Below are 16,542 nucleotides of genomic sequence, written 5' to 3' on the forward strand. Positions count from 1 at the left end.
TCATTTTCTGCAGATTAATTGAATACTTGGTCAGAAACGTCCTGCACAGCGAGCTGGGGTGCTCTATAAGTTTTCCAGCTCGAACATCTTGAAAGATCAAATGCTCAGTAAAAAAACTGCATGAAGAGGTATTTGTAGATATTTTCTTTTTTCAGGGATCCTGTGTTGTGTTAATGTTGTTCAACAACAATAATCCTCCCTGCTGCTCTCTCACAGCTGTGGTGCGATTTCGACAAGTCCAACACCTTCCGAAACCAGACGTACAACGAGTCGGCTTCCATCCCAGACATCTGCTTCTACCCAGAGGTAGGAGCTAAATGATGTGTCTGCAGTGTGCAGCTGAGTCCATCTGTTCCTCCACAGTGCAGGAGTAATGAATTAACCATCGTCAGCATCTGCTGGAACCCAGACGGAGGACTTGCCTCAGCATCCTGCAACTGATGGAGCCATCAACGCGTCATAGCCCAAATATCCATTATGTGATTTTGTTTAGACAAACTGTAGCTGACTGATGGATTCAATAACGGAGCAGCATTTTTAGAGCTGCAAGCTTCGGCTGACTCATGTTTTGGGCTGCGTGAACATATGCATCACAAGCTTATTCCACCAGCCAGTGCATCTGCATGCATACACCTTTTTTAAACTGGACCACATAAATTAAAGTGCAGGAATATGGAAGTTTGAATTTCCACTTATATCTTTGCATAATTTCTACATTTATTTAAAAAACGTACTTTCTGTACTGTTTTAAAGGACGTCGCACCAAAATCATAACAATTTAGATTTAGGGTGTTATTGACCATCCAATGATTCACCGGGATAACTCTGTGGCCGGTTTCAAAGTATACGGAGACAACAGCAGAGACATCCAATAAAGTACTCGTGAGTACTTGGGTGTTTCCTACAAGTGACGTTCCTACTAGAAGCGTCCCAGCGTGTGCTTCAATGGAATGCAGCTGCTAACATTAAGAATTGAGGCACAGATTAATTCCAAAGTTGACATAAGTGTGATGTCATGTTATGATGACTCATTTTTAAAGCGATAACTGTTAATTTTGATGTATTCATGGTAAAAGCTGCAGCTTCAAGAAGGTTGATGTGCACCTGCAGCCACGAGTCATAACACAGCCTATCAATCAATCAATTTTTTTATATAGCGCCAAATCACAACAAACAGTTGCCCCAAGGCGCTTTATATTGTAAGGCAAGGCCATACAATAATTATGTAAAACCCCAACGGTCAAAACGACCCCCTGTGAGCAAGCACTTGGCTACAGTGGGAAGGAAAAACTCCCTTTTAACAGGAAGAAACCTCCAGCAGAACCAGGCTCAGGGAGGGGCAGTCTTCTGCTGGGACTGGTTGGGGCTGAGGGAGAGAACCAGGAAAAAGACATGCTGTGGAGGGGAGCAGAGATCGATCACTAATGATTAAATGCAGAGTGGTGCATACAGAGCAAAAAGAGAAAGAAACAGTGCATCATGGGAACCCCCCAGCAGTCTACGTCTATAGCAGCATAACTAAGGGATGGTTCAGGGTCACCTGATCCAGCCCTAACTATAAGCTTTAGCAAAAAGGAAAGTTTTAAGCCTAATCAATCAATCAATCAATCAATCAACTTTTTTCTTATATAGCGCCAAATCACAACAAACAGTTGCCCCAAGGCGCTCCACATTGCAAGGCAAGGCCATACAATAATTATGAAAAACCCCAACGGTCAAAACGACCCCCTATGAGCAAGCACTTGGCCACAGTGGGAAGGAAAAACTCCCTTTTAACAGGAAGAAACCTCCAGCAGAACCAGGCTCAGGGAAGGGCAGTCTTCTGCTGAGACTGGTTGGGGCTGAGGGAAAGAACCAGGAAAAAGAGATCGATCACTAATGATTAAATGCAGAGTGATGCATACGGAGCAAAAAGAGAAAGAAAACAGTGCATCATGGGAACCCCCCCACAGTCTAGCAACATAACCAAGGGATTGGTCCAGGGTCACCCGATCCAGCCTAACTATAAGCCTTAGCGAAAAGGAAAGTTTTAAGCCTAATCTTAAAAGTAGAGAGGGTATCTGTCTCCCTGATCTGAATTGGGAGCTGGTTCCCACAGGAGAGGAGCCTGAAAGCTGAAGGCTCTGCCTCCCATTCTACTCTTACAAACCCTAGGAACTACAAGTAAGCCCGCAGTCTGAGAGCGAAGCGCTCTAATGGGGTAATATGGTACTACGAGGTCCCTAAGATAAGATGGGACCTGATTATTCAAAACCTTATAAGTAAGAAGAAGAATTTTAAATTCTATTCTAGCATTAACAGGAAGCCAATGAAGGGAGGCCAACACGGGTGAGATATGCTCTCTCCTGCTAGTCCCCGTCAGTACTCTAGCTGCAGCATTCTGAACCAACTGAAGGCTTTTTAGGGAACTTTTAGGACAACCTGATAATAATGAATTACAATAGTCCAGCCTAGAGGAAATAAATGCATGAATTAGTTTTTCAGCATCACTCTGAGACAAGACCTTTCTGATTTTAGAGATATTGCGTAAATGCAAAATGGGCAGTCCTACATATTTGTTTAATATGCGCTTTGAATGACATATCCTGATCAAAAATAACTCCAAGATTTCTCACAGTATTACTAGAGATCAGGGAAATGCCATCCAGAGTAACGATCTGGTTAGACACCATGCTTCTAAGATTTGTGGGCCAAGTACAATAACTTCAGTTTTATCTGAGTTTAAAAGCAGGAAATTAGAGGTCATCCATGTCTTTATGTCTGTAAGACAATCCTGCAGTTTAGCTAATTGGTGTGTATCCTCTGGCTTCATGGATAGATAAGCTGGGTATCATCTGCGTAACAATGAAAATTTAAGCAATACCGTCTAATAATACTGCCCAAGGGAAGCATGTATAAAGTGAATAAAATTGGTCCTAGCACAGAACCTTGTGGAACTCCATAATTAACTTTAGTCTGTGAAGAAGATTCCCCATTTACATGAACAAACTGTAATCTATTAGACAAATATGATTCAAACCACCGCAGCGCAATGCCTTTAATACCTATGACATGCTCTAATCTCTGTAATAAAATTTTATGGTCAACAGTATCAAAAGCAGCACTGAGGTCCAACAGAACAAGCACAGAGATAAGTCCACGTCCGAAGCCATAAGAAGATCATTTGTAACCTTCACTAATGCTGTTTCTGTACTATGATGAATTCTAAAACCTGACTGAAACTCTTCAAATAGACCATTCCTCTGCAGGTGATCAGTTAGCTGTTTACAACTACCCTCTCAAGATTCTTGAGAGAAAAGGAAGGTTGAGATTGGCCTATAATTAACTAAGATAGCTGGGTCAAGTGAGGGCTTTTTAAGTAATGGTTTAATTACTGCCACCTTAAAAGCCTGTGGTACATAACCAACTAACAAAGATAGATTGATCATATTTAAGATTGAAGCATTAAATAATGGTAGGGCTTCCTTGAGCAGCCTGGCAGGAATGGGGTCTAATAAACATGTTGATGGTTTGGATGAAGTAACTAATGAAAATAACTCAGACATAACAATCGGAGAGAAAGAGTCTAACCAAATACCGGCATCACTGAAAGCAGCCAAAGAATAACCATTCAATAAACCATCTCTGCTGCAGGATCAGTTTTGTGCATGATTATTACTGAGTGTTGTATATCAATAAAATCTAAAAAAAAACTACATCTGCTGCCGGGGTAAAATGAGTGTCTCATCAGCTGCACATCATGCGTGCACACACACACACCACACACCACACACACACACACACAGCGAGCTTTGCAGCACACATCTCAAAATTCACTCTCTCAAAGTAAAAAAAAAAAAAAAAAAAAAGAAATCTAGCCCACAAAAACACAAAAGGGGTAAAATTCTGAACATGCCAGGCTCACTGTCGTGTTATGGATTAATTTTCCAAATGTAAACTCCATGTGATCAAAGACACACACGCGCAAGAGATTGCCAGCTGCAGCTCTGCCTCGATTGTGGCACGTAAATAACATCCATTAATTCCTGGAAAATAATGTATTCTGAGTTTTCCAATGTAGCAAATCCGTTTCTGTGTCCAGGCAGGCTGTTAAAAACAGTGTCAGATGTCCCGACGTCCATGTCCACAGCTTCAGTAAACCAGCATCCACACAAACAGCACGTCACCACACTTTAGGCTTCAAAATCCAACACTGAAAAAGTTAAGAGTTTCGGGGTTGAAGCATGTCGTCTCCTCTCTGTAAATCTGAGCCATCACTTTTGAACAGCACCTCAGAAGCTTCGTTTTCGGACGGAGCAGGTTCGTTTCCCTCTGTCTGTCAATCATTGGGATGTTTCTGTTTTGACTAATAAGGACGTCTGACACTGAAAAATGCACAGAATTGCCGAGTAGTGAAACGTTTTTCACGGAAATTAACCTGCTAACGCTCAGAGTGAGAGGACATAAAATACTATCAGCGATCACTAATTATTAGCCATGTGTGCAGAGAGCTTCCAGTCATGAGTACTTTTATGATGTCTTGCCAACTGGGACATTAAAAATGTGAGACATGTCCTTTAAAGACTGAACCAGCAGATTTGATGTGTAAGAAAATCAAGAAGTTTCAGCAATATTTTCTCTGCAATTGTTTTTTTTTTTTAATTTCATGTTTCATATCTTGGTCAATATCATAGGTCACATTTTGAAAAGCACATTTTTGGTCATTGCACCGCTCTTACTTGAGCCTGCACAGCAGGGAATAGCGGTCCTCTTGCCCAGCAATAGGACCGGCTCACCGCTCTCAGCACTGACTTCAGCGAGCTAGCACAATGTCAAGATGCTTTTATGTCCTCCGTGGTGCACTCTTTTGGCACAACACCTGTCGAAGCTCAACACTCAGGCCAACCCGGACCAAGCTATAGGTAGCACCAGTTTCTCTCTGCCTAGAACCTGACCGCCTTTCCGTCTCCCATACATGATGCCGCCATTCCACTCAGCTGTCCCCGACCAGAGCATCCCTCCAGAGAGACTGAAGATGTTCTACCATTTATCATGCAGCTGTGAGCTGCACTACGAGCTAATGTCATCTATGTTTCCGTCGGAAAGGAAGAAGATTAGCATACATTTCGCACTTGTCTGGCCGGGCTGCATTGTGGGCCATGGGGGAGTGGAGCCGTCAGTCGCCATCTTGCTTCTTCCTCTAAGCATTCACTACAGCTCACCAGTAGGTGTTCCAGCACACCTCTCCAGGACGTGACGCGGCACGCTCCCTTCTGAGGTTGAAGCAGGGGCACTCGCCGGGTGGCAGATTACGCCATGGACTTCCGCATTCTTGTTACCAAGAGTGAGTGGAATTCAGCCGTCCTCCATGACGTCTTCTTCCAAGGGCTGGCTGCCAGCGTCTAGGACCAGCTGATCACTGTTGAGCTTCCCTAAAATTTGAACGAGATGATCACCCTGGCAATCTGGATCAACCGGCGCCTATCAGAACGTCCACACCAGGAGCCGTGTTACCTGCCATGACGCAGCCTCCACTCCCAACAAGGGTAGAGCTTCACTCACCACACTGAGGTTGTCTCCACACACTATGGATCAAAAGAACCCATGCAGTTGGGCTGCTTACACCTGTCACAAGAGGAATGACGCCGCAGACGGGACTATGGATTTTGTTTTTATTTGTGGACAATCAGGTCACTTGATCTCCTGTTGCCCGGTCAGGGGTGCCTCAGCACGGTTGTCCAATCCTCAGTACGGGTGAGTCAAAGCTCAATTTCTTCTTCAGCTTCTCAGAATTTTTTTTCTGCTAAATTGGAATCTGATCAGTACACTGAGTCTGTGCACCCCATTTGTGGATTCTGGTTCTGACACTAATTTTATATTACCTTCTCTTGCCAGGTCCTTGCACCTTAGATTATTTCGCCTCCCATGCACCCTGGTGGTTAGGGCGGTGGATGGCCACCAATTGGGACAAATCTCTCACCGAACATAGTCCGTCCATTTGACTAACAATGAGAACCATGTGGAATCAATTAGTTTCTTGTTTTTGACAAGATGACTCACCCTGTTATTCTGGGGCACCCCTGCCTGCAACAGCACAGCCCAGATTTCAACTTGGTCAATGGGACAATAAGCAAGTGGGGATTTTCTTGCTCTGGGAAGTCTTTGATCAGGTCCAGTTCTCTGCCTCTTTCAGTTCCTATTGATCTCTCGGGGTATCGCCCTGCTGTCATGATTTAGCACCAGTGTTTAGCAAGGCTAAGGCTAAGTCACTCCCGCCTCATCATGACTGTGCCATAGATCTCTTGTCTGGGGCAAGTCCACCTAGGGGAAAATTGTATTCTCTGTCGGGCCCTGAATGCACCGCTATGCAGGAATATATTCAGGAGTCTCTTGACGCCAGCCTGATTCGGCCCTCTTCATCGCCCCGCAGGGGCAGGGTTTTCTTGCCCCACTGTTTTGACTGACCTAGGTGCCTTAATTGACAGAGTGGCGACATGCCAAGTCGAAAAAAATGGTTATTTATTCGCTGAAAATGATGGGTTTCGGTGCAGTTGGAAGCACAAATACACAATCAATCAATCAATCAATTTTATTTCTATAGCGCCAAATCACAACAAACAGTTGCCCCAAGGCGCTTTATATTGTAAGGCAAGGCCATACAATATTTACGTAAAAACCCCAACGGTCAAAACGACCCCCTGTGAGCAAGCACTTGGCGACAGTGGGAAGGAAAAACTCCCTTTTAACAGGAAGAAACCTCCAGCAGAACCAGGCTCAGGGAGGGGCAGTCTTCTGCTGGGACTGGTTGGGGCTGAGGGAGAGAACCAGGAAAAAGACATGCTGTGGAGGGGAGCAGAGATCAATCACTAATGATTAAATGCAGAGTGGTGCATACAGAGCAAAAAGAGAAAGAAAACAGTGCATCATGGGAACCCCCCAGCAGTCTAGTCTATAGCAGCATAACTAAGGGATGGTTCAGGGTCACCTGATCCAGCCCTAACTATAAGCTTTAGCAAAAAGGAAAGTTTTAAGCCTAATCTTAAAAGTAGAGAGGGTGTCTGTCTCCCTGATCTGAATTGGGAGCTGGTTCCACAGGAGAGGAGCCTGAAAGCTGAAGGCTCTGCCTCCCATTCTACTCTTACAAACCCTAGGAACTACAAGTAAGCCTGCAGTCTGAGAGCGAAGTGCTCTATTGGGGTGATATGGTACTATGAGGTCCCTAAGATAAGATGGGACCTGATTATTCAAAACCTTATAAGTAAGAAGAAGAATTTTAAATTCTATTCTAGAATTAACAGGAAGCCAATGAAGAGAGGCCAATATGGGTGAGATATGCTCTCTCCTTCTAGTCCCCGTCAGTACTCTAGCTGCAGCATTTTGAATTAACTGAAGGCTTTTCAGGGAACTTTTAGGACAACCTGATAATAATGAATTACAATAGTCCAGCCTAGAGGAAATAAATGCATGAATTAGTTTTTCAGCATCACTCTGAGACAAGACCTTTCTATTTTAGAGATATTGCGTAAATGCAAAAAAGCAGTCCTACATATTTGTTTAATATGCGCATTGAATGACATATCCTGATCAAAAATGACTCCAAGATTTCTCACAGTATTACTAGAGGTCAGGGTAATGCCATCCAGAGTAAGGATCTGGTTAGACACTATGTTTCTAAGATTTGTGGGGCCAAATACAATAACTTCAGTTTTATCTGAGTTTAAAAGCAGGAAATTAGAGGTCATCCATGTCTTTATGTCTGTAAGACAATCCTGCAGTTTAGCTAATTGGTGTGTGTCCTCTGGCTTCATGGATAGATAAAGCTGGGTATCATCTGCGTAACAATGAAAATTTAAGCAATGCCGTCTAATAATACTGCCTAAGGGAAGCATGTATAAAGTGAATAAAATTGGTCCTAGCACAGAGCCTTGTGGAACTCCATAATTAACCTTAGTCTGTGAAGAAGATTCCCCATTTACATGAACAAATTGTAATCTATAAGATAAATATGATTCAACCCACCGCAGCGCAGTGCCTTTAATACCTATGGCATGCTCTAATCTCTGTAATAAAATTTTATGGTCAACAGTATCAAAAGCAGCACTGAGGTCTAACAGAACAAGCACAGAGATGAGTCCACTTTCGGAGGCCATAAGAAGATCATTTGTAACCTTCACTAATGCTGTTTCTGTACTATGAATTCTAAAACCTGACTGAAACTCTTCAAATAGACCATTCCTCTGCAGATGATCAGTTAGCTGTTTTACAACTACCCTTTCAAGAATTTTTGAGAGAAAAGGAAGGTAAGGTTGGAGATTGGCCTATAATTAGCTAAGATAGCTGGGTCAAGTGATGGCTTTTTAAGTAATGGTTTAATTACTGCCACCTTAAAAGCCTGTGGTACATAGCCAACTAATAAAGATAGATTGATCATATTAAGATCGAAGCATTAAATAATGGTAGGGCTTCCTTGAGCAGCCTGGTAGGAATGGGGTCTAATAGACATGTTGATGGTTTGGATGAAGTAACTAATGAAAATAACTCAGACAGAACAATCTGAGAGAAAGAGTCTAACCAAATACCGGCATCACTGAAAGCAGCCAAAGATAACGATACGTCTTTGGGATGGTTATGAGTAATTTTTTCTCTAATAGTTAAAATTTTATTAGCAAAGAAAGTCATGAAGTCATTACTAGTTAAAGTTAAAGGAATACTCGGCTCAGTAAAGCTCTGACTCTTTGTCAGGCTGGCTACAGTGCTGAAAAGAAACCTGGGGTTGTTCTTATTTTCTTCAATTAGTGATGAGTAGTAAGATGTCCTAGCTTTACGGAGGGCTTTTTTTATAGAGCAACAGACTCTTTTTCCAGGCTAAGTGAAGATCTTCTAAATTAGTGAGATGCCATTTCCTCTCCAACTTACGGGTTATCTGCTTTAAGCTGCGAGTTTGTGAGTTATACCACGGAGTCAGGCACTTCTGATTTAAAGCTCTCTTTGTCAGAGGAGCTACAGCATCCAAAGTTGTCTTCAATGAGGATGTAAAACTATTGACGAGATACTCTATCTCACTTACAGAGTTTAGGTAGCTACTCTGCACTGTGTTGGTATATGGCATTAGAGAACATAAAGAAGGAATCATATCCTTAAACCTAGTTACAGCGCTTTCTGAAAGACTTCTAGTGTAATGAAACTTATTCCCCACTGCTGGGTAGTCCATCAGAGTAAATGTAAATGTTATTAAGAAATGATCAGTTTTCAGGGAATACTGTTAAGTCTTCAATTTCCATACCATAAGTCAGAACAAGATCTAAGATATGATTAAAGTGGTGGGTGGACTCATTTACATTTTGAGCAAAGCCAATTGAGTCTAATAATAGATTAGGGTTTCAAGATGTACAGATTCCCTTTAGATTCGAACAGAAGACAAATTTGGGAAAATAAAGTCAGCCGTGTGGGATGGAAACTGACTTCATTGTCAAAGCTTTGCAAGGTAAACTTATTGTTCAGTCCCATGTACAGTAAAACTCACCTAAACCGTCATCGTATAACGAGATATTCACAGTCACCGGACAAAAAAGTCCCCAACGTTTTTTGTATTGTTTTCTGTGTAATAAACGCCATATATATGGATTTTGTACAATGGATTTTTCACTCACATCAGATAAAATGGTCCAGTCCGATCACAGTGTATTTCCATAAAAACCCTCGCATGTTGGACGGAGTTATTTCTGTGATTAAAAGCCTGGCGTTTCTTTTATTCAACATCATGCTCAGACTCGGACCTGCAGCTGATGTGCACCTGTTTAATCAGACACAGCAAAAGGCTGTGATTTGGCACTTTTCTGCTTTTCACTGCTTTGTCTCCATCATATTTTAATAGTTTTTGCAGGTGCGCACACTGATTACAAATGGATCAGAATTCTGCAAACTTCACACAAAGTCCATAAAGAGGAAATTGTACAGCTTACCTTTGGAACTAGAGTGATGATGTAGAAAGAACCGCTTGTTGAGGGTTGGATTAGTCCATAATAAGCATAATCCAGAGAGGGAGAACTTTAAAACTGTCATGCACTTCATTGCATGACAGAGTTACAGAGCTGCAGAAGCATAAATCGGCTTAAATTAATGAAGTAAATCATCAGACAATTGTAAATTTATGCTAATTTGATGACTATTTTTATTTTATTTTGATAGTACCTGGATGTGTGCTGTATGTGTTTAAATGATTTAAAAATGTTGAAAACATAAAAGATTCAGCAGAGTTGCAGCCAAAATGGCGCCATGATCTGAGTTGACGCCACTATCTCAATTAAGGCACTCAAGACTGACCTAGCCTACTTCGCCAGTTAACACTTGACATGAAATTAATGTTTTGAACTGTTCAGTCTTTTCTTAATTACAGATAAACTAGAACTTCAAACTGGTGTACAAGCTAGCTAGTACATGTTAAAACAATTTCTGATGGAGTTTGAAACAAGTTCAGTTAAAAATTGAACTCTTGAACCAATGAAATCAGTTGAACTTGAAGGTGTCGCTCACATGTAAATATTAGCAGAATCACTTTGAAATGATAAAAATTTTCTGAGTGAAAATGATGTGTGACTGCCGCAGTACAGTGTTATGAAAACATAGGTATCCTCAGCTTATTTTTACGTTTTATCTCTTTTTTGCTTTGACAGACGTGTGCTGTATTCACTAAAAAAAACAAACTCAGAGATGTCTTCTTAAAAGACTTTTAAAAACAATGACTTCCATGTCTGCCAGATGACTAATCTCTCAAACCTCCGGCATGTTTGTCAGAAATGATTTATTATATTATTATAAGATGAAACAGCAGTTTGTTCAAAAGCTACAAGCCTGAGACACAAAGTGGTCCAAAAATCAGCCTGTATTCAAAATCCCCATTTTTCGAATCATTTATTTCATTTATATAGCGCCAAATCACAACAGAGTTGCCTCAAGGCGCTTCACACAGGTAAGGTCTAACCTTACAACCCCCAGAGCAAGCAGTGGTAAGGAAAAACTCCCTCTGAGGAAGAAACCTCAAGCAGACCAGACTCAAAGGGGTGACCCTCTGCTTGGGCCGTGCTACAAAACAAACTTACAGAACATTCACAGAAACAATTCATGGATGAATATACAAGCATTGCTGTTGGTGCACAGGACAGGAGGCTTGCCAACCAGAATACAACTCCCATCTCTGGATGGAGCTGCACCTAAACAGAGAGAAACAAACAGAATCAGGCATCAGAAAAACAAAAATCCTGTATAATTTGCGCGCATTAAACAACAAGAAAAACAGAAGAAATACTAAGGTGATCGCCGGTCGCTAGCCCTAAACTTACCTAAACGACCAGAATTTAGGTAAATTGAGGCCAGCGACACACGACAAATGAATTAAAAGAGTAAAAAGTTAAAACAAAACTGTACCAGCATGCTAGCCATATTGAAAGGGAAACGAAGTGCGTCTTAAGTCTGGACTTGAAAGTCCTCCACAAAATCTGACTGTTTTATTGACGCCAGGGAGATCATTCCACAGAACAGGGCACGATAGAGAGAAAGTTCTGTGACCCGCAGACTTCTTATTCACCCGAGGGACACAAAGTAGTCCTGCACCTGAGAACGCAAAGCCCAGGCCGGTACGTTTAATTAGGTCCGCTAGGTAGGGAGGTGCCAGTCCATGAATATTTTATAGGTTCGTAGCAGAACCTAAAATCTGATCTCACTGGGAAGGAAGCCAGTGAAGAGACGCCAAAATGGTGTACTGTGTTGTACTTTCTGCTTCGTGTCAAAAGTCTGGCTGCACCATCTTGGAATCTGATCATTGAAATCCATCATAGAAATGTAATACTATGACAGTACAAAGCAAGTGTCCCTCAAAAGTGAGTGCGTACAGAAGGAGACCAGTGAGGGAAGCCCCCAAGACACCCATGACATCACTGAAGAAGTTACAAGCTTCAGTAACTGTGATTGAACAGAGTGTGCATAGAGACTGTTTTTAACTCCTCGACTGTGAAGCAACCACACAAAGGAGTGGCACACACAGTCCTCTCCAGTCAGAATTAGCACATACATTTTTCACTATTTCATGGCCGTCATGGTTTTTTTGTGACATCCTCACTACTTTCTTGTCGCTTGTACCTCTGAGACACCTATGACACCTACATCTCTGAAGGGGTTTTAAGCTCAGTAACTTCAGAGTTACAAAGTGACAAGAATTAGTGGGGGAAGTCACCAAGACAGCTGTTACAACCATTAAAAGATCAGTAGCTGTGACTGGAGAGACTGTGAAGACAACAGCATTGTCTGTTGCTTCAAGATTAGATATATGCATAAGCTCAAGCCTAGATTTTATCTTGAGGCAACCGACAAAGTCGGTGTACACACAGTCTCTCCAGTCACAGCTACTGAATCTTTTAACTACTTCATAGTTGTCACGGGTCTCTCGGCTTCCTTCACTGATTTCTTGTGACTTGTACTCGCTATGAAGCCCCAGAGACACCTGTATTTCTGAAGGAGATACGAGCTTCAGCACATTTAGACTTAGAAAGTGACAAGAAACTGGTGAGGGAAGCCACCAAGACACCTGGTACCACTCTGAAGTAGTTAAAAGATTCAGTAGCTGTGACTCGAGAGACTGTGCAGACAACTGCTATTGTCTGTTGCTTCAAGATTAGAAATAGGGTCAAGATTGTCACAACAAACATGGGAGACTCAAGACTAGAGTTCCTCCATCTTCTTGAAAGAAAAAGAAAATGTTTCTTGGTTTCACTCGACAATGAAGCTGTGACTGGTGCAGCAGCAGATAAGAGTCGTAAGAACAGTCTGTAAGTTGTTTGCACATACCGGCTGTGACTACAGCAGCCGTCAGAATGACACCAACTTCTGGCACACAGAAAATATATTTAGGAAAAAATGTCTGAAGATCTTCAACAACTGCATCATATCAGCTCCAACTTGGAAAATTCTGTTGTTTCCATAGCAACCCTATGAGAGTGATTTGCTGTACAGTCCCCAACTGGGTTTTGGATTTATTGTATTTTGTTTCTAATTCTGTTTATTAGTTATATAAGTTATGTTTCCTGACCGTAGAGCGATATGGAAGTCATTATGTTAACAGTTTGATGAACGCTGTGTGCTTCTGTAGCTTTTTATTTGTGGCGTTAACCTGTACTTTTGAGTTGACCTGTCCTCCCCCGTATCTGTGTGAACCTTTGACACGACCTCTTTGCTATGTTGGACTTGCTGTTCCTCTTCCATTTTTTATTTCTCATATTATTTTGTTGTCGCTTAGAGTGAGGGCGGGGCAGCGAGGTCACGGTGGAGGGAAGCTGAAGATGAGTCAGACTGTCAGTCAGGAAACAATGATTCATCAGACCACTGGCAAAAAAAACAAAACTTTCCGAAATGTCAGAACCACTTTTTAGGAAACTTTTTGAGAGGTGATTGCAGTGAACATCATGGGAGGGCAGACTGTTCCAGCATCTTTTGTCTCACTTACACTTATGAGGCACCTGTATTGTTTGTTGTTGTTTCTCTTAAGTAGTTTATTTTCAGGGTGTTAGAAAAAACAAATCTTGAATTTGGTGAAGCTCATTTTCAGAAAAATAGTTGATTGCAAGTTATAAGGTTATATCAATCAATCAGTTAACTAATTCAACAGCAAAACAATAATCTCCATGTGTGACAGTTTTTTTTTATTTATGAAAATCTGTTTAATTGCCAGAAACTGGTTTTAAACAGCTTTGAACCAGCTGATTGTCAGCTAGTTATAACAGCCCTTGTCCAGCGATATCGGACTTTTTAAATATATATATATATACTATATATATATATAATATATATATATATATATATATATATATATATATATACTATATTTATATACACAAGTTTCTGCTTTTAGCCACTGAGAAATAGTCCTTAAATTTTGTGGAGGCTGTTGATATGGTTCCGTACTTGGTGATGAACTTGATGGCATTGAAGCTGTGCCGGCGGGTAAATGACAAAATTTCAAGCTCAAAACTAAGGGTTAGTGGTTAAGGTTAGGGTTAGAAACTGACATTGAGTGTTTAAATGGCAGTGGATGCTGCATAATCCCAATTTGCAGTTTGCATAAGGTACCGTATTGATAGCAGTGGCCTAAATTTTATTCTGAGTGGAAATTTTTTTTAAAAAGTCTAAAATGTCGCTGGTTTATGCTGAACAATTGATTCATTTTCAGGCAGTGGTTTCAACCACTTCCATTAAGGTTCAAGAGGGTTCCAGGTTTTTATTTCTACTGATTTCATTCATAAGCTCTGCCCTTTATTCAGATGAAATCAAAGGTAAGTGTAATAAGCCTGAAATAACTAAACTCACATGGTGGAGCCTGTGGTTCCTCCAAAAGCCTGCTCCCTCGTGATCCTTTCTGGAAGATATCTGAGCCCGCTGTTTTGGGTGTCATGCAACTAACCACCCATTAGATGGCGCCGTACCTTCCCTCAGGACCCACAGCTAACCCACCAGCTCCAGTCTCTCTCTAATGCAGGGGTGGGCAATTAATTTTACAAGGGGCCACATAGGGAACCTGAATTACTGCCAAGGGCCACACCATCGATAACGCGACTGTCTCCATTACAAATTTTACAAAAAATTACCTATTTAATAGCTTTTATAGGTAATTTTTATTATTGTAATAATAATATGTAAATATTTAAATATACCAAATAAACCTCTCTAATGATTGCAACACACAAGCTTGACATTTTTAATATATGTAATAATAATCACAGACCTCATGAGGGCCGGCCAGAGACATGCAAAGGGCCGCATGTGGCCCCGGGCCGCAGTTTCCCCAGGTCTGGCTCTACTGCCTGTGGTTGACCTGTGCATGTTTCAGTGTTGTGGCCTGGCGTGTTTGAGCTCCACCTCTCAGTGTCAGTTGTCTCTGTTTCGTCTGGAAACCATCATCGCTTCCCTTTATCTCTCTCCTCTCCCTCTCATGGTGCAGTACTCCCAGATGGAGGGACGAATGTCTTCAAGTCCAACTGGTCATGCGCCTTCATCGTGCTCATCTTCATCCCCACCATCCAAAGCTTCTTCCTCTGCCAGGTAACGAGGAGCAACTTTTTGAGCGGTGGAAGACTCAGATGACCGAATCAAGCCACAAAAATATTTCTGTGGAACCTGTTTGCATTTTATATTATTGGAAACTATTGGATGACCTTGAGACCAACACAGCCTTGAAACAGGACTGAGGTAGCCAACTTCAGAAGAAATGTCTCTCAAGAGAACTATCTGGTAGCACCAGTAGCTTTGACCAACTTGATACTGCAGAGAAGCAGGCAGGTTGGAGCCCTCTGATGTCTCGTGAAGGTGTTGCAAGATTAATTCAAATCTGCATATCTTTGGTCTGTGATTGTTTAGTGTTTGGCTGCCCCTTATCATTGATCCTGTTTGTGATGTTCAAGGATGAGATTTCAAGATGCATTCAGGGACTGGAGAGTGTCCAGTTTGGTGACCTCAGAGTTGCATCTCTACTTTTTGCAGATTATGACCCCTGATGCACACTGAGCAGGTTTGTGGCCAATTGTGAAGTGAATGGGATGAGAATTAGCAACTCCAAATTTGAGACCATGTTCTTCTGTTGGAAAAGGGTGGATTGTTCCCTCTGGGACAAGGGAGAGTTATTGCCCCAGGTGGAAGCATTTAAGTTTTTTGAGGTCTTGTTCACGAATGGGAGTAAGTTGGAGCATGAGATCAATAGATGGACTGAGGCTGCATCTGATGTTTTACGGATGCTGTACTGGACTGTTCTGGTGACGAAAGAGCTGAGCACAAGGTAAGACTCTCAATTGACCTGTCAATTTACTCTCCAATTCTCAGCTATGGTCATGAACTTATTCTGTTTGGTAATAACCGAAAGAATAAGTTGTAGAAGTGAGAATCCTTTGTTGGGTATCCGGGCTTACACTCCTGGGCAGGTGAGAAGCTTGTCTATCCAGGAAGGACTTGGAGTAAACCTGCGGCTTCTTTGCATTGAAAGGGGTCAGCTGAGTTGGTTCTGGCATTTCGTGAAGTTTGCTCGCTGGTTGTCTCCCTAGGAGGTCTTCCGAGCATGTACAACTGGAAGGAGGCCTGGGGAAGACCCAGGGCATGCTGAAGGGATTATATTTCCCAACTGGCTTGGGAATGCCTTGGAATTCCCCAGGGAGAGTTAGAAGGATAAGGGAATGTGGGATCAGCTCCTGATATGCTGCCATCATGACCTAAACCCAGATAGCAACAGAAAATGAAAGGAAAAAAGTTTGGTTATGGTCTGATGAAGCCTTTCTGGACAAGCTGACCCAGATTTTCCAACCAAATGTATGTCAGTGTCAGGACCCTCAGATGTCATGGTGAGAGGGTCGCAGAGATGAGCTCATGGTATCTTGGGCAGGGTGTTCACTTGTTCCAGCCACTCCACCAGGTGATTTCACTGATTAACATCACTTGGAGCAGATGGAATCTGTTAATCAGTGAAATCACCAGGTTCAGTGGGTGGTGCAAAGAAAACCTGACCCTCTCGGCCCTTTCTGGATGCGAGTT

The 16,542-nt window shown here is 42.0% G+C and overlaps 1 protein-coding gene across 1 annotated transcript in view; it reads left to right on the forward strand.

The window, feature by feature from the left end:
- Positions 1-16,542, forward strand: part of adcy8 (adenylate cyclase 8 (brain)) — a 304,694-nt gene that overhangs the window by 209,845 nt on the left and 78,307 nt on the right. The window contains 1 exon segment of the mRNA XM_034182725.1: positions 217-306. Coding sequence (XP_034038616.1) covers positions 217-306 — 90 coding nt within the window.

The sequence above is a fragment of the Thalassophryne amazonica genome, chromosome 12 (assembly GCF_902500255.1).
Source record: "Thalassophryne amazonica chromosome 12, fThaAma1.1, whole genome shotgun sequence".
NCBI classification, from domain to species: Eukaryota; Metazoa; Chordata; class Actinopteri; order Batrachoidiformes; family Batrachoididae; genus Thalassophryne; species Thalassophryne amazonica.